Raw genomic sequence first — 18,453 nt, forward strand, 5'->3', positions numbered from 1 at the left:
CAAGCCAGGCCTTCTCGTGCCTGACCTCACAAATGCGCTTCTGCAAGAATGGTCAAACATTCCCATAGACACACTCCTAAACTCTGTGGACATCCTTCCCAGAAGAGTTGGGAAGCTGTTATAGCTGCAAAGGGTGGGCCAACTCAATACTGAACCCTGCAGAATAATGCCGCGTACACATGAGCGGATTTTCCGTAGGAATTCCGCTCAAGCTTGCCTTGCATACACACGGTCACACAAAAGTTCTCTGAACTTTCGACCGCCAAGAACGCGGTGACATACAACACTACGACGAGCCAAGAAAATGAAGTTCAATGCTTCAGAGCATGCGTTGAATTGTTTCCGAGCATGCGTAGGAATTTTGCGCATCGGAATTTGTACAGACGATCGCATTTTCGGATAGGAACTTTTTCCGACCAAAAAATAGAGAACCTGCTCTCAATCTTTTGCTGGCGGGAGCATACACACGGTCACATTTTCCGACCAAAAGCTCTTATCGGTCTTTTGCTGGCCGAATTTCCGATCGTGTGTACGCGGCATAAGACTGGGATGCCATTAAAGCTCATATGTGTGTGTGTAAAGGCAGGTGTTCCGATACTTTTGACAATATAGATTATATCTGGAACTCTGGTAGTGCCATATTACATGTATTCGTGTCTGATGGGGCACAGACACAGAATTAAAAGTCCCAGTGCTTCCACAGGCTGGTAGTTAGATGTAGAGAGCAAATGAAAGGCCAAGCAGATATAAGGAGCCAACATCACTCAATAGATGTCTTTATTTCGATGGTAATATAGAAACGTTTGAATCTGATCATCCGCTGGCATAAGAGATTTCCATACTGAGTTCTCAAACAGTGTCAAAGACCCAGCAGTTCAATGAGCATTTTCCAGCTCCATGTAAACCAGATAAGTTTGCTTTTCCCAAGCTGGTACTCAACAACCTACACACCGCCCACATACTGGTTGTCACTTACCTTCTCAGGTTTCTTGGTAGAGAGGAATGAGGCCACCCTTTTGGAGGCCACTGTGATTTCACTGTAGGAATTCATGCCTGGAAAGAGGATCTTGCCCATGCTGTGAAAAAATAAAAATAATGACAGCATTTAAGTTAATTTGATATTAGTCTAACCAGGACAACATCTACAAGATGCTCTTATTTGCTTAGTATTGCCCATATTAAACTAGCAATTCTGTCAATAGCAGAAACTCACAATCAACACCAGAACACTTACCTGCTTCTATGACTTTCTCACTGGTAAAAATGCTGCAGAATTATGATCACCAATAGAGCCATAAAAGCAGGTGAGTGGTTATTCTGCTCCCGTAGTGATCCTGTTACTGGTAGGGTCACTAAGCTGGGTATAAGTTTGCAGAAGAAAATTTAAAATGGAGCACACTTTTATTTGGATTAGTGTTCTTCTCCAAGACACTCTTTTGTTGGGTCCGCTTAGTATCTGGCCCCCAATGCCTGCACAGACTGAACAGGAACTGTGATATGCATTTTCAAGTATTACCTGAAGCTGGCACTGTTGTAGAGGTTGTACATAGAAGGAGAAGGCAATCTACTAAAGGTAACTAAAGAAGGTGCACCCTGGACATTCCGTTCATTCGGAATGGTCTGGTTATTTGGCATAGTGGTTACACTCAGCACTGGCAGTCCATCTGTTGAGAAATAATAGTTTTACTGAATGCAGTAAGGGGACAGGTCATTTTAAAAGTGAGGTACATTTGGCTAAAACACATTTTCCAAACTTGGGAATGAATAGGTGCTAGAAAACATGAAAAAATGCAGTGCTAATGTGATATACACAAATCCCAGGGTGGCCCCCAGGTGTAAGTATAAGACCAATGGGCGTTCATGAATGAGAAGCCAATGTCTAGTGAGTATAACATAAAATAAATCACAAAATCAGTATACAGTGAATGACAAAAAGGAAATGGATACAAAATAAAAAAACATATACCTGTAAAGTATTTGTGAACAAAAAACCAACAAAACGTCCGTGAAAAACTATAGTTTCAACTGCAAAGCTCCTCTAAAGAATGTGGTATAGTCCCATGTAAGGGAAATTTTAAAGTGATGTCCTTTCCACAGATGATGGGTGAAAATGCATAGGCTTCTCCATATGTCATTCGCAGATATGCATGTAAAATAAAGGAAGATTAGGTATGCTTACCAAAAAAAGATGGACACACACGCCATACAGGCATTTAGACCATTCAATCCAGCAGGTTTGTTTGTTGCCCAAGTTATTCCCAGTTGTAACTTGAATATTATTCTACTGTACCATGGATGTAGATGACCTGTATGTAAATTACCTTTTCAATAAAGCACCACGTTGAATGTAAAAAAAATAAAAATAAAGGAAGATCAGGTACGCTTACCAAAAAAAGATGGACACACACGCCATACGGCGGTGGGTCATACAGGCATTTAGACCATTCAATCCAGCAGGTCTTTAATGGAGGACACGAATGATGTGATGGTGTACTTCAATGGTCACAACCAAGAGGATGATAGCTTCAGAAACTTCCTGGTAGACAGCCTCTGTCTACCAGGAAGTTTCTGAAGTTATCTGCAAACTACGGCCTTGGATGGAGCTGGCGAATGATTGGGAATCTAGGCACGTCAGTCTATTGGAATTCCTGGTGTGTATCATCTACCCTTCATCATCTTGGTTGTGACCATTGAAAGACACCATCACATCATTCGTGTCCTCCATTAAAGACCTGCTGGATTGAATGGTCTAAATGCCTGTATGACCCACCGCCGTATGGCGTGTGTGTCCATCTTTTTTTGGTAAGCGTACCTGATCTTCCTTTATTTTTATTTTTTTTACATTCAACGTGGTGCTTTATTGAAAAGGTAATTTACATACAGGTCATCTACATCCATGGTACAGTAGAATAATATTCAAGTTACAACTGGGAATAACTTGGGCAACAAACAAAGAGGCAAAGAAAAGAAAATATAAATGTAAAAAGATACAGAGCAGGCATCAGTTAATGATACATTACATCACATCTATATGACACGGATGGTAGGCCATGTATTCCTGTACCCTCCCACATCGAGCCACCACACAGGCCATGGTATGAAAAGGGGACCACTTCCATCCTCAATTTGATACTTTAGAGGAAGTCTTTTATTGAGAGATATATTATTCTGAGGGTGTATTACAGGTGGAAGCGTTTTCCAGCCAGGCATCCCATATTTTGCCGTACTTGGTTGGGCAACCCCTGTGGGCATAGATTTCCTTTTTATACGGAAGAACGTTATTAATGTTGGATATCCATTCGTGAAGTGTGGGAGGAGTAATTTGCAACCATTTTCTGGCTATTAGTAGTCTAGCTATGAATAACGATTCTTGGAGAAATATCTTGTGATATTTATCTGAGTCAGGGTCCGGGAATATTCCTAGTAGGCATTGTTTGGGGCATAGTGAGAGTGGGGATCCCATTTCATCGTGGATAAACTTAACTATCTGGGACCAGTAATCCTGTATCACTGGACATAGCCACAGAAGATGGAAGAAGGTACTAGATGGACTATTACAGTGGGGGCAATTAGGATTGTGATCGGGTTTGTATTTGGCTATACGGTGGGGGGGTCAAATATGACCTGTGTAAAATGTACAGATGTGTTAGGCGGTCCGACAACTTGGTAGAGACTTTTTTGCAAGTTTCCAGGGCGTCTTCCCATTCATCATCCTCCAGCTCCCCCACGTCCCCCGACCAGACGTCTTTTAATTTATACGCAATTGAGACTGCTGCTGGTCTTAGCAAAGAGTTGTAGAATTCTGAGATGAGTTTGCGATGTTCAGAGCCCAACATAATGTGTAAGACATCTGCGCGTTCCACATCAGGAGTCCCACTGAATTGGGCATTAAGGGCATGACGGAGCTGGAGATAACGAAAGAGCATATTGTTTGGGAGGTTGAAATTTGTTTTGAGTTGTTGGAATGACTGTAGAATGTTGTCATGGTAGACATCCGACAAGAATCCTACACCGTAATGAAGCCATATTTCGGGATTTGGCACCTTGTGTAGTTCTCCCAGTTCAGGATTATCCCATAGGGGCATGTGAGAGTGCATAGGTGGCAATTTAAGTTTGTGTTTTACAACTTCCCAAACCCTACAGTAATGGTATAGCATCCCTTTCCTGTTATCTATTTTATTAGGGCCTAAAAAAAGAGTCTGGATTGGGTGTGAGACTCGACGTCCCCGTGGAGCACAGAGCAGGGATAAACCACGATTTCTGTCATGTTTATCTAGGTGGAAAAAGTGAGATAGTTGCGCTGCCAGGTAGTAGAGATTAAAATCCGACAAAGCCGCACCTCCCAATTCTGTCGGGTTTTTCAATGTTTGCCAGGACAGTTTGTGACGACTGGATCCCCAAACAAATGAGTTAAGAATAGCCTCAATAGCTTTAAATATTCGCAAAGGTAAGTAAATCGGAGCATGCCACAGCACGTATAAAAATTTAGGAAGGAGGACCATTTTAATTAGGTTGACTCGACCCATCACCCCCAGGGGTAGTTTGGCCCATGTCTGTGTTTTGCGTTTCAATACTGCTATTAGGGGTTCTAAGTTAAGGCGGTCTTCTGGTGATCGGGTTACCACTATCCCTAGGTATGTCATCTCGCTGACCCTAAGAAGAGGGGAATTAGATTGTTCTTTGGTAGGCACACTGACGTCTATTGGGAGGATCTGGGATTTATCCCAGTTAATTTTCAATCCTGAATATCTGCCGAAATTTTGAATTACTTCTAGGGCCAACTGTAAAGACGTGCCTGAATCTGCAAGGTATAATAGCATGTCATCAGCGTATAAGCTTATCTTTTCCAGCAGGTTTCCACGAGTAAGTCCTATAATGCCTGGATGTGTTCTAAGGGATGCGGCGAGAGGCTCCACCGCTAGTGCAAACAACAGGGGAGAGAGTGGACACCCCTGCCGAGTGCCCCTGGAAAGAGGAAACGACTCGGAGACCCTTCCGTTGACCAAGATCCTGGCGCATGGACTCTGATATAGTAGTCGGATCCATTTGATGAAGCGGGGTCCAAACCCAAATTTTGTGAGGCACTCCCACAAGTACGTCCACTCAACAGAGTCGAACGCCTTTGCGGCGTCTAATGACACCACCACCCTAGAGCCCATGGTGTCATGTTCAGCTTGGGCGTTCATGTAAAGCCTACGTAGATTATATGCCGTGTTTTTAGCTGGCATAAAACCGGTTTGGTCCGGATGGATTAGTGAAAGGATCACGGCATTTAAGCGAAGAACCAGGATCTTGGCCAGTATCTTTACATCTAGTTGGAGAAGGGATATCGGGCGATAAGATTCCGGAAGTTCTGGGTTTTTCCTGGCTTGAGTATCAGCACTATATTGGCTTCGTGCATAGACGGGGGGAGGGTCTCGGATTGGAATATATGAGAAAATAGTTCACATAGTTTGGGAGTCAGTACCTCACTATATGTTTTATAGAACTCCAGAGGTAATCCGTCAGACCCCGGTGCTCTTGAGGTATTAAGCAGTGAGATTGCCTTTGATATTTCGCTTTCAATAATGGGGGCTTCTAGTTGATCTATCTGGAGTTGAGTAAGGTGAGGGATCTCTATGTTGGATAGCAGTAGCGCTATTTCCTCTACAGAAACGTCAGCATTAGATGAGTATAAGGATGTGTAAAATGCGCAGAACTCCCCGGCTATTTCATCAGGATCAGTTAACATCCCACCGGCCGTAGCCCGAAGTGCCACCACCGTGGGAGGTCTGTGGTCCAGATGTGCTAAATATGCCAAGAGTCGACCCGCCGGCTCTCCACATTCATAGTGCCTTTGCTTATTATAAAAGATTTTCCTGTCAGCTTTTTCAAAATATAAGTTGTTCACTATTCTGGCTTGTAATTTTAATTGGTCTGCTGTTAGTGCAGAAGGGTCATCTGTGAAGTTCTTTTCTGCCTCCACCAGGGATTGTTCTGCCTGTTTAAGAATTTGGGAGGAAGTCTTGCAGGACCGGGAGATACGTTGCGATAAAATCATTCGGGCATGGGTTTTGAAGGTATCCCAAATGATCTCAGGGGGTGCTGTGCCCTTATTTGCATGAAAGAAAAATTCCCATTCACTGGCCGCCTCCTCCAGGTCAGGGACAACCGTCAGCCAAAACGGATTTAGCTTCCAGCTGTATGTCCGGGGGGGAGCGTCAACTCTAAGCATAATCCAATATGGGGCATGGTCAGACAGGATGCGTGGGTTAAATCCTACCTTTTTAAGTAGGGGAGTGAGAGTGCCAGAAATAAAAATGAGGTCAATACGTGACATGGTGTTGTGGGATGCGGAGAAGCAGGAATATGCCTTTTCCGATGGATTACAGTATCTCCACGTGTCTATAAGGGCCAGGTCTGTTATTATCTTACTAAACCTAGTATGTGGCTGGCCGATACCATCTTGGGGTGCCATTGATATGCGGTCCAGATCCCTATTCATTATGTTGTTGAAATCACCCAGCCACAATACAGGAACCGTAGGGAATTGAGACATGTACACTATCCCCTCGTGCATAACACTTAGTTGAAAGGGAGGTGGTACATAGAATGCCATGATTAACATTTCTAGCCCATTCACCTTAGCATGTAAAAATAAAAACCTACCCTGCGGGTCAGATCTAAGAGCAAGAAGCACAAATTGTACCGTTTTGGCCACAAGTATGGCTACGCCTCTGAAGTTGGGGGAGTATGGGGCCTGATATAGCCATCCCACCCAGGGTTTCTTAAGTGTCGTTTGAAGTTGCCCCGCGAGATGAGTCTCAACGAGCACCGCAATGTCCACATGTTGGGACTTGAGATATGCCAATACTGCGTTACGTTTGGGCTTGGCCCTGAGACCTCTCACGTTCCAAGTCAAACATTTAATATCCAACATGGTCTTATCGTTGTATGGTTGCATGTCATATATTCATTCACTGTGATTTTAACAACATTCCCATATGTAAAGAGGTCCCCGTTCCCCCTCTCCTCCCTCATTTCTAAACATATAGGGCCAAGTAGGTGGGAGATCCTGGCTTTTTGCATGTGAGAGCCTTTGATACGTTGCTTAAATTGCATGGACGTTATAGCAGGAAGTGGACACCACAATCTATTACTTTTCAATATGAAACATTTAAACCGAACATTAACCCGAACAGAGCAATCTGATATAAACTGCATTAACACTCTGACATACCCGGGTAAGCAATGCATCAAATTTAAGTATATATGCAGTTTGCTGATGCCGGGCATGCCAGGGAAACTTCACTTGTGCCCTAAGGCAACTGTTGCTAAGAAAAAAGAACACACGGGATCCAAACGGACACCCGTGGCTAAGGGAGCGATAATTCGCTGTAAGGCAAGCAAGATCGTTAGGAGCCAGTGCACCGGGCTGGGGGACATTTCCATATTCCCCATTGCGAGTGTCTTACCAGGTACCCGCCTGCCACTGGCAGTAAAGCTTGTGAGGTATACTAAATGTGTCTCTGGTGAATTCCTGACCAGGCCCTTCCATATGGAAACTCACACAGGTCCTGTGGGCATATACAGTGGCAGAATTGCCCATATGGCACAAAAGGTTCGTCTTGGCAATACCCACAGGTTCCGGAAGACAAATAGTCCTCATGTTGGGGGAGTGCGGATGTAACTGGGCCAAACACAGGGACAGTATTGTATCTATCATGTGTTTTTATAACAGTACCTGTAGGATGGTAAAGTCGCAGGGTTCAGGAAGATATGCAGTTGTTGCAGATCCTATTCCCTCCTTTGGTGGAGATCAAGCGGGAGTGTCAGGCAGGGTCGCGACGCGAGGCTTCCTTGTTCTCGAGCCATGTAAAGACAGTTTCGGGCGTGTCAAAGAAGTGTGCCCTGTCTTCGCCCACAACTCGCAGCCACGCCGGAAAAAGCATTGCATAGGAGTAGTGACGGATCCGTAGCTGGCGTTTCGCTTCTGTGAACATGGCCCTCTTCTTCTGGACCTCCGCCGAGAAGTCCGGGAATACTTTAATTTCCACATTTTTGAAGGGTATGTTACCCTTTGTTCTGGTCAGCCGAAGTACAGCGTCCCGGTCACGAAAATTGAGCAGTTTGGCAATAAATGTCCTCGGCGGAGCGCCCTGAGGGGGGGTTTAGCCGCAAGCCTGTGTGCCCTTTCAACCACAAAGGAGGTGGAGAACTCAGCTCTCCCGAACGTGTCGATCAGCAATTTCTCTAGAAATGGTGGGGGATCAGGGCCTTCTGATCCCTCAGGCAGGCCTATGAATCGCAAGTTACACCTTCTCAGGCGATTTTCCATGTCGTCCTGTTTGACCAGCACCATGTTAAGTTGGTACTGCAAGCGTTCAGTGTGAACTTGTAGTGGCGGTACTTCATCCTCCACGCGGCTAATGCGAGCTTCAGTCTCTGTGACTCTTTCTCTCAATTTTTGCAGATCTTGGCGTATTAATGATACATCCACCTTAACCTCCTCAATCTTACTGGTTAAGGTGCTCTTACAGTCTGAGATTGCTTCCAGCACTCGTACCGTATCTTCCGCCGCTGAGTCTGCATGAGGAGAGGAGCCGGTGCCATTTTCTCCCCCAGCTTCCTTGTCCGTGTTTCTATATTTGGCTAGCTTTGCGGCCGGGTCTGTTTTCTGTTTCGGCGGCGACATGTTCCCCAGGGGCCAGGAGAGTCAGGGCGTCCACTCGTGGGTAGTAGTTTAGCAGTATTACCTCCAGGATCTTGTAATACGGATAGTGGGCAAGCGGAGCTCTCGTTTCTAGCTCCCTAGGCCATGCCAGTCCAGGCCACGCCCGATCTTCCTTTATTTTACATGCACATCTGCGAATGACATATGGAGAAGCCTATGCATTTTCACCCAACATCTGTGGAAAGGACATCACTTTAATATTTCCCTTACATGGGACTATACCACATTCTATAAAGGAGCTTTGCAGTCGAAACTATAGTTTTTCACAGACGTTTTGTTGTTTTTTTTATATGTTTTTTTATTTTGTATCCATTTCCTTTTTGTCATTCACTGTACACTGATTTTGTGATTTATTTTATGTTATACTCACTAGACATTGGCTTCTCATTCATGAACGCCCATTGGTCTTATACTTACACCTGGGGGCCACTCTGGGGATTGTGTACATCACATTAGCGCTGCATTTTTTCATGTTTTCTGGTTATTACACAGTTCACTACACTGTTGATGCTGGCTGCTGATCTACTGTTTCACAGATGCACTAGTAGCGCAACTTTTTTTCCACTTATATCAATGAATAGGTGCTGACTAGGTAACAACAATATTATCAATTGAAGTACCCATCAAACATAATGGGACTTTAACCTGAAGTTTAGTTATGACAATTTTTACATAGTTATGCCCCGTACACACGGTCGGATTTTCCGATGGAAAATGTCCGATCGGAGCGTGTTGTTGGAAATTCCGACCGTGTGTGGGCTCCATCGGACATTTTCCATCGGATTTTCCGACACACAAAGTTGGACAGCAGGAGATAAAATTTTCCGACAACAAAATCCGTTGTCGGAAATTCCGATCGTGTGTACACAAATCCGACGGACAAAGTGCCACGCATGCTCAGAATAAATAAAGAGATGAAAGCTATTGGCCACTGCCCCGTTTATAGTCCCGACGTACGTGTTTTACGTCACCGCGTTTAGAACGATCGGATTTTCCGACAACTTTGTGTGACCGTGTGTATGCAAGACAAGTTTGAGCCAACATCCGTCGGAAAAAATCCTAGGATTTTGTTGTCGGAATGTCCGAAGTAATGCTGGCCATACACTATACAGAAAATCGGCCGAACCCATTTTCGAAAAACGAACGTTCGACCGTGACCGCAAACGATCGTGCCATCATATAATGTCCGATAATCTGTTCAGTGGACATGAATAAATAATTTTGTGTTCGTTTTTTTACATATACCTAGTGCAGGCAGTTCGGACGGGAAACACATTAACCTTGCAATTTATCGTACGTTCGGCAGAAATTTTCCAAACATGCCGTTCGTTTTTTTTCCACAAAAACGTCATAAACGATTATCGATTTGTACCCACTAACTTGCCGAAAAACGAACGAAGTGTCCATACGAACGATTTTTCGGCCGATTTTTCGTATAGTGTATGGCCAGCATTAGTCCGACCGTGTGTACGCCCTATTACAGTTGTCCAGCTTGGACCAATGTAAGTATGTATGTGCCATATCTGTGGGATCACGCTGAAAGCTGGAAATCACTGTAGTAGGCACTGCTACTACAGTGATCTCCACTAGTTTCTGGGTCCTCATGTCATTGGAAGGTATGCTTTAAGTGTGACATTCTATATAAGTTTGGATACAAACTATTATTTATTTCAAAACCCTTTTCCATTTCGTGGTCCGCCATCGCTTCTTCAGGACTTGATAGTTGACAGTATGCATATACAATTTCAGTTGATCTAAAGACTTAGAATATAACAAGCAGATAGGTCGTACTTGTAATCAAACTTGTCCAAAACAGCCATAAAATGGTCCCAAAAAAATAAAAAAAATATATATATAAAAATAGAAAAACTGAACACCATATAGACAATACACAATCATAGTCTCATATCACCTGGTATCAAAATAGCCTACCTGGCCCATGGGGGAGCCCCCTTACAAAAACAAACGGACCCAGGGAGGTAGCACTGCAGATCCTGAAGACTCGGTCAAACAGGAAGTGTTGGGTAAAGGTGACCTCTCAAAACCATGAGGAGAAACCTGGTCATATAAACAGGCTACAGGAAAAAAACAGGACAGGTAGCAAGATCAGGGCCGCCGATAAGGGGGTACCACCGGCTATACTGTAGGGGGCCTGGGCAGCAGGGGGAATTGGATAAGGGAAGTGAGGATGATAAGTGCAGGGGGTGCAATTAATGGAACCAATCCCCAGGGTGACTCTCTCTGCAGCAGCTAAAAGCCAGCTTCATCTCCTCTCCCTCCTGCTGAGACAGTCCGATCCCCTCAGCTGCCCGGGCCCCCCTGTGTGCCGGGGGGAGCTACAGAGGGTCAATTCCAGTACATGCCTCCAGCTGCCACACTAATCACAAAAGAATATATATTCACCAGAAGTGGACTAAATTGTTGCCACCATCCCATACGTCAATATGTGAAAAGGGGTCCCCCAAAGAGGATTGGGACTTTAAGGGCAACTGGGTATTGGTACACAACCAAGTAATAATTTATAACAAAATGTAATTTATTAAATATTGTAAAAAGCCAATATCTGCATAAACATTGCAATTGACCATTTAAGAACAATATCAGAATATACAAAAAATCAAAAATTACATAAGTATTGTCTCCTGAGTGGAAATTACACACACGATCCGAAAATTGGATGACAGATTGTCCGACTTTTTTCGCTTACTAGTCGCAAGTAGAAATTGAATAGGTTACTAAAGTTACAAAAATTCTCGTACGACAGAAAAAAAAAAAAAACGGAAGTGATGTCATGTGTTGTAGTGTATTTGTATTGAATTTTCGGACGACAACTGTACTGACTAAATGAAAATCGTACGATCTGGTATCATATGAGGAAAATTTTCATGCTTGTCCAATCGAATAATATCAGATGAACTGTCGCGATCGGCTCTCAAAAGCTCTGTACTAACGATCCGATTATCGTACGTAGCGTCGAAAGCGGTATTTTTTGTCGGATTTTGATTTTCGGATCGCGTGTACAGGCCATTAGGGTTGTGTCAGAGCAATCTGCTGGTCTGTGCTGCAGGTGCAAGTGTACTTAGATTGCCACTGGTTGCTCGTCAGGATTCTTTAAGAAGCTCCTAAACAAATCCCTCTACCTGACAACCAGCCAGTGAGATAGAGTTCACATCTGGTGCCTTGATCTGCATTGATCAACTTGGGTTCAAAGCAATTACCCTGAGAACACAATTGTTCTCTTTGTGCCTTGTTCACACTGTTCAAGTGTGCTGGTGAACACAACACACAAAAGCATTACAATATCATAGCCCCCAACTGTCCCTGATTACGAGGGACAGTCCCTGATTTAGAACAAAGTCCCTCTGTCCCTCTTTCCTGCTCATTTGTTCCTCATTTTGGTCTGATCTATATAGTTGAATATAAAATGCACTATTTATCTTTTAAAAAGTGTTTCCCAGTGCTAAAACTTTCATGCAATTTCTAAATTACTGCATTTGTAAATATAAAAATACCAGTATAAAGTAATAGTAGTGGTAAATAAAAAAAAAAAAAAAACACTTGTGGGTTTAACTAGTTTTTATTTATGTATTTGTATAATTCTCCTTTAGGGGGCGTGGCAGGGGGTGTGTCCTATGCCTACATCATTTTGCTAATAGGTGTCCCTCGTTCCTATCTCAAAAAGTTGGGAGGTATGCAACATGTGACATGGCAGCACAACACACACAGTTTTGCATTGGGTTAAATAATTTTATTAAAGGGGTTGTAAACCCTCATGTTTTTCCACCTTAATGCATCCTATGGACGCAAATGCTGGACTCGGTAGCGCGCCCGCAAGGTAACCCCCCAGGAGAGCGCTTCTCCTAGGGGGTTATCTGAAGTGAGGAGGAGCCATGAGAGCCGCTGAGGGACTCCAGAAGTCGAGGATCGGGGGCACTCTGTGCAAAATGAGCTGCACAGTGGAAGTAAGTATGACATGTTTGTTATTTGAAAAAAAACAAGCCTTTACAATCACTTTAACTTTACAAGTTAAAAAATAAATAAACACATTGTTGAACTGTAACAACATTTCACAGAGTGCATGCACACCATCACACGCACATTACCTTTTTTCTTTTCAAACCTTTTTTCGGGAGCTCCTCGGTGCAGGGCTTGCTGAATCCCAGTGAACAAATAAGTGAACTATGAAATCACAGCACACAGAAAAAAATAGCATGAGGGTACGTTAATGGACCAACCTCTGAAGAGGAAGGGCCTCAACCAGGGCCGTCTTTATCGCAGGGCAAACGGGGCATCTGCCCAGGGCCCCGCCATTGTTGAGGGGCCCAAAGCAGCTGCCCCTGGAGCCTGTGCTGCCCGTCGGCTTTTCTTCAGCCGGAGTTCCTCCACCTGGTTGCTGAGCTGCCCGCTATTGTCACTTGTAAATACAGGAGCACTGCTTCTGTATTTACAAGTGACAGCACTCTCCCCCCGGCGGGCATTCACATCTCTCCCTGCTCTGCAAAACACATCCTCGATCTCTATGAGAGAGCAAAGAGAACAGAGGAGGGAGGGGGCGGGGGATGTACACAGGCAGAAGCTGCTCCAAGCCACGGACATGCAGTAAGTTACAGCTGCTCTTCTGCAGCTACACTCTGGTAAGAACTCGGAATGTGCTCAGTATTGAAAGGGGATGCCAGAGGAATGCTGTGTATTGACAGGGGTGAGCTCCAAACCGTAATCTGGGGGGAGGAGAGCTCTGTACTTGGGGGGGGTGACTTGGATGTACACAACACACCCCTAAATCCTGCACTCCGTACACAGATCACTCCTAAATCCTACACTCTGTACACATATCATTTCTAAATCCTGGACTCTGTACATGGATCACCCCTAAATCCTGTACTCTGTACAAAGATAACCCCTAAATCCTGCACTCCGTACACAGCTCACCCCTCAATCCTGCACTCCGTACACAGATTACCCCTAAATCCTGCACTCTGTACACAGCTCACCCCTAAATCCTGCACGCTGTACACAGCTCACCCCTAACTGTTGCACTCTGTCCATAGCACACCCCTTAACCCTGCACTCTGTACATAGCTCACCCCTCCACACTGCTCTACTGCAGGTGGCATAACTAGTCATTTATTTCTGGCAGCCTGTCCTCAGGGATACTGCTCCTATTGGGCTCTGTTCCTAGATGCACTCAGTTAACCTTCATATCTGTGTGTGCTCTGCTCTACTAATTGCTAATAGCAAGTTCTAGGAATTTTCTGTCTATTGGTGGTTCCCCTCACCTCTCCAGTCCATGGTGTACAGGAAGTGAGGAGATGATGTTCTGTAACCTTCAGCAACCAATCAGTGAGCTGTATTGATGTGCTGACCTCTAGCAACCAATAAGTAAGTGGTAATGATGCACAGTAACCTCTAGAAACCAATCAGTGAGTGGTAAACATGTAACCTCTAGCAGCCAATGAGTGAGCGGTAAGCATGTAACCTCTAGCAACCAATGAGCGAGCGGTAAACATGTAACCTCTAGCAACCAATTAGTGAGTGGTGAGAATGTGCAGTAGCCTCTAGCAACCAATCGGTTAGCAGAAATGATGTGCTGTAACCTCTAGCAACTAATTGATGAGTCGTAATGTTTGCTGTAACCTCCAGCATCCAGTCAATGAGCAGTAATGATATGCTGTAACCTCTGGCAAACAATCCCAATTGCTGCCTGACCTGATTTTGAGTCGGGGGGGGCCCAAAGGCAATGTTTGCCCAGGGTCTAATCGATATTAAAGACGGCCCTGGTCTCAACCCCTGAACCTCCTGGGTTGCAAGTTACTCTGGTCCACCAAGGCCGAAGCTAAGCAGACCCTGCTCCTTCTTAGGGAGCTGCCAAAGCCAGTCCTCTAAGTACTTAGTGAGGGCTCTTCTGAAGAGAAACCTCTGATGGGAAGAGTTTAAAAAGCTGAAAGTGACATTAAAGCCTTATTTTTTCTTTAAATAACAAACATGTTATACTTATCTGCTCTGTGCAATAGTTTTGCACAAAGCAGCCCAGATCCTCCTCTTCTCGGGTCCCACGCTCCTGGCTCCTCCCTCCTGCCCCCACAGCAAGTAGCTTGTGGGGGCTCCCAAGCTGTCCCATTCCCTCTGTCTCCTGATTGGGTCACTAGCTGTGATTGAAAGCAGAGGGAGCCATTGGCCAATCATGAGTGCGGGTCCCCAGAGAGGCAAGTCTCTCATGGACATCTCTGGATCGAGATGGTGCTCAGGTAAGTATTAGAGAGGCTGCTGCACACAGAAGGTTTTTTACCCTTCATGCATAGAATGCATAATGGTAACAAACCTTGTGCCTTTACAACCACTTGAAGGCCACAGATCCCCCGGATGACATCAATGAAAAACCTGCACCCTTCGTCTCTGTGAGGAAAAAAAAAACACATATGCAGTCTTGATGCTCATGATAATTACATGCAGAAAATGAATAAAAAGGGTCCAGTGCTCTGCAGCCTCACCTCAGATTACTGCTGCCTTGGAGGGGACAGGGAGGGTGGTGGGACGAGCGCCGTCAGATTACATACAGCAAAAATCTCCTGTTTACTCAGCGGCCTCTTTAATGCAAAGTCCCGCCTCCTGGACCGGCTTCTATGAAAGACAGAATAGTGGTCCAATGCCGGCCCAGGAGACGGGACATCCTATTACAGAGGCCTGCTGGGTAGACAGGAGATTCTCGCTGTATGTAATCTGACTGCGCTCGTCCCACCCCCCTCCCCGTTCCCTGCTAGGCAGCCCAAATTGCAATATCGTCGTATAACACGCACACACTATTTGCACCCGATTTTCAGGGTGAAAAAGTGCCTGTTACACGCCAATAAAATCAACGACTGTGAGCATGCTATAAGAGACAGTTATAGATTGCAGACATGCTACAGCAATGATTGGAGATTGATGACCTGGTGCAGGAGACTGTCAGAGACTATGAATATGTTACAAGAGACTGCTGTAGATTGCTGCCATTAGAGCTCCTTTTCAAACCAATGCTCCCATATTTGTGCTCTTTACAGCCCCCTTTAAAAACCACTGACAACCTGTTAGATATTCTTCTCAGCAAGATATATTATAAAACGTAAGAGAAAAAATATGTATAGAAAAAAAAAAAAGAGATAAAAGAAAATGGACACCACAAAAAAAAGTAAGCGTGTGAAAGAAATAACCATTTAACTGGTAAAAGCCAGTGTAATTAATCATTTTCATTCACTGGCTTTGAGTAAGCACAGAGAGGTGCAGGATCTGTAGGAAGAGTTATATCCTCCTCTCTGTTGCAGACTGGCAAGTCAGGGGGCAGAGCTGAGCCTCCCCACTGTTGCACAGACAAGCGCAGGATCTGGCGGAGGAGTTCTGTCCTCCTCTCTGCTGCAGACTGCTAAGACAAGGAGGTGGTGGAGACATGGGGGGTGCTGCAGGAGAGGTGCAAGGGCCACATGAAATGGCCTAGTGGACCGGATTCTGCACACGAGCCTTGTGTTTCAGGTTTGGACAGTAAGCATTAAAGGGCCACCGGTTGGGGACCAAAGATACTGAGCCCCCCGCCCTGCAGCAACACATACAGTATCTCACAAAAGTGAGTACACCCCTCACATTTTTGTAAATATTTTATTATATCTTTTCATGTGACAACACTGAAGAAATGACACTTTGCTACAATGTAAAGTAGTGAGTGTACAGCTTGTATAACAGTGTAAATTTACTGTCCCCTCAAAATAACTCAACACACTATTGACACACCATTAATGTCTAAATCGCTGGCAACAAAAGTGAGTACACCCCTAAGTGAAAATGTTCAAATTGGGCCTAAAGTGTCAATATTTTGTGTGGCCACCATTATTTCCCACACTGCCTTAACACTCTTGGGCATGGAGTTCACCAGAGCTTCACAGGTTGCTACTGGAGTCCTCTTCCACTCCTTCATGAAGACATCACGGAGCAGGTGGATGTTAGAGACCTTGCGCTCCTCCACCTTCCGTTTAAGGATGCCCCACAGATGCTCAATAGGGTTTAGGTGTGGAGACATGCTTGGCCAGTCCATCACCTTTACCCTCAGCTTCTTTAGCAAGGCAGTGGTCGTCTTGGAGGTGTGTTTGGGGCTGTTATCATGTTGGAATACTGCCCTGCGGGCCAGTCTCTGAAAGGAGGAGATCATACTCTGCTTCAGTATGTCACAGTACATGTTGGCATTCATGGTTCCCTCAATGAACTGTAGCTCCCCAGTGCTGGCAGCACTCATGCAGCCCCAGACCATGACACTCCCACCACCATGCTTGACTTTAGGCAAGACACACTTGTCTTTGTACTCCTCACCTGGTTGCCACCACATACACTTGACACCATCTGAACCAAATAAGTTTATCCTGGTCTCATCAGACCACAGGACATGGTTCTACTAATCCATGTCCTTAGTCTGCTTGTCTTCAGCAAACTGTTTGTGGGCTTTCTTGTGCATCATCTTTAGAAGAGGTTTCCTTCTGAGACGACAGCCAATGCAGTGTGCGGCGTATGGTCTGAGCACTGACATGCTGACCCCCCCCACCCCTTCAACCTCTGCAGCAATGCTGGCAGCACTCATGTGTTTATTTCCCAAAGATAACCTCTGGATATGATGCTGAGCACGTGCACTCAACTGCTTTGGTCGACCATAACGAGGCCTGTTCTGAGTGGTGCTGCAGCTCAGTTTCAGGGTCTTGGCAATCTTCTAATAGCGTAGGCCATCTTTATGTAGAATAACATTTTTTTTTTCCAGATCCTCAGAGAGTTCTTTGCCATGAGGTGCCATGTTGAACTTCCAGCGACCAGTATAAAAGAGTGAGAGCGATAACACCAAATTTAACACACCTGCTCCCCATTCACACCTGAGACCTCGTAACACTAACTAGTCACATGACACCGGGGAGGGAAAATGGCTAATTGGGCCCAATTTGGACATTTTTACTTAGGGGTGTTTAGACATTAATGGCTGTGTGTTGAGTTATTTTGAGGGGACAGCAAATTTACACTGTTATACAAGCTGTACACTTACTACTTTACAATGTAGCAAAGTGTAATTTCTTCAGTGTTGTCACATGAAAAGATAGAATAAAATATTTACATAAATGTGAGGGGTGTACTTACTTTTGGGAGATACTGTAAGTTAAAGAAGCAACTATAACAAGTTAAGATCTTGGAATAAGCTAAAGACCACAAAGCAAGACAGTACCTGGATCCATTCGGGAGGTCCTAGTAATAGAACCTAGTGGCCGGTATCGAGGGTGACCCAGTTTGAGCCTCCTGAAGGTCACCCAACACTGCGGATGCTGACATACTGGTGACTTGCACAAAGTCTCATCCAAGTCCAATAAAGTGGCCATTCCACTCTCAGGGTGTGACAGGTGGGGTCCCTCCACTACCACACATCCATGTGCATGGGGCACCTGAAATACAGATATAGACAGACAGGAGTGTTTTAAAACTAAATCCATTCTCATAAACACTTTCAGATGACACCTAATGCTCTGGATTGAGACAAATCCACACTATAGAGGGAAATGCTTTGTTCATATTTTATGTCTGACGATTACAACCACTTGTCGACCGTCATTCGGCTATAGCAGTGTTAATTTAGTCGACTAAAATATTTTCGGCGACTAAATTAACACTATTTTAGTTAACTAAAAGACGACTAAAACTAAATCAATTTAGATGACTAAAATACGACTAAAACTAAAATGGCATTT

At 44.6% G+C, this 18,453-nt stretch overlaps 1 protein-coding gene across 1 annotated transcript in view; it reads right to left on the reverse strand.

Annotated features, from left to right (window-relative positions):
* Positions 1-18,453, reverse strand: part of LG09H9orf43 (linkage group 09 C9orf43 homolog) — a 48,160-nt gene that overhangs the window by 28,393 nt on the left and 1,314 nt on the right. Inside the window, exons 2-4 of the mRNA XM_073599832.1 lie at positions 17,937-18,150; positions 1,517-1,664; positions 977-1,076 (exon numbers count right to left, since the gene is read on the reverse strand). Of these exons, the coding sequence (XP_073455933.1) occupies positions 977-1,076; positions 1,517-1,664; positions 17,937-18,087 (399 nt within the window). The 5' untranslated portion in view covers positions 18,088-18,150. The remainder of the gene's footprint in view (positions 1-976; positions 1,077-1,516; positions 1,665-17,936; positions 18,151-18,453) is intronic.

This window comes from Aquarana catesbeiana, linkage group LG09, assembly GCF_042186555.1.
Source record: "Aquarana catesbeiana isolate 2022-GZ linkage group LG09, ASM4218655v1, whole genome shotgun sequence".
NCBI lineage: Eukaryota > Metazoa > Chordata > Amphibia > Anura > Ranidae > Aquarana > Aquarana catesbeiana.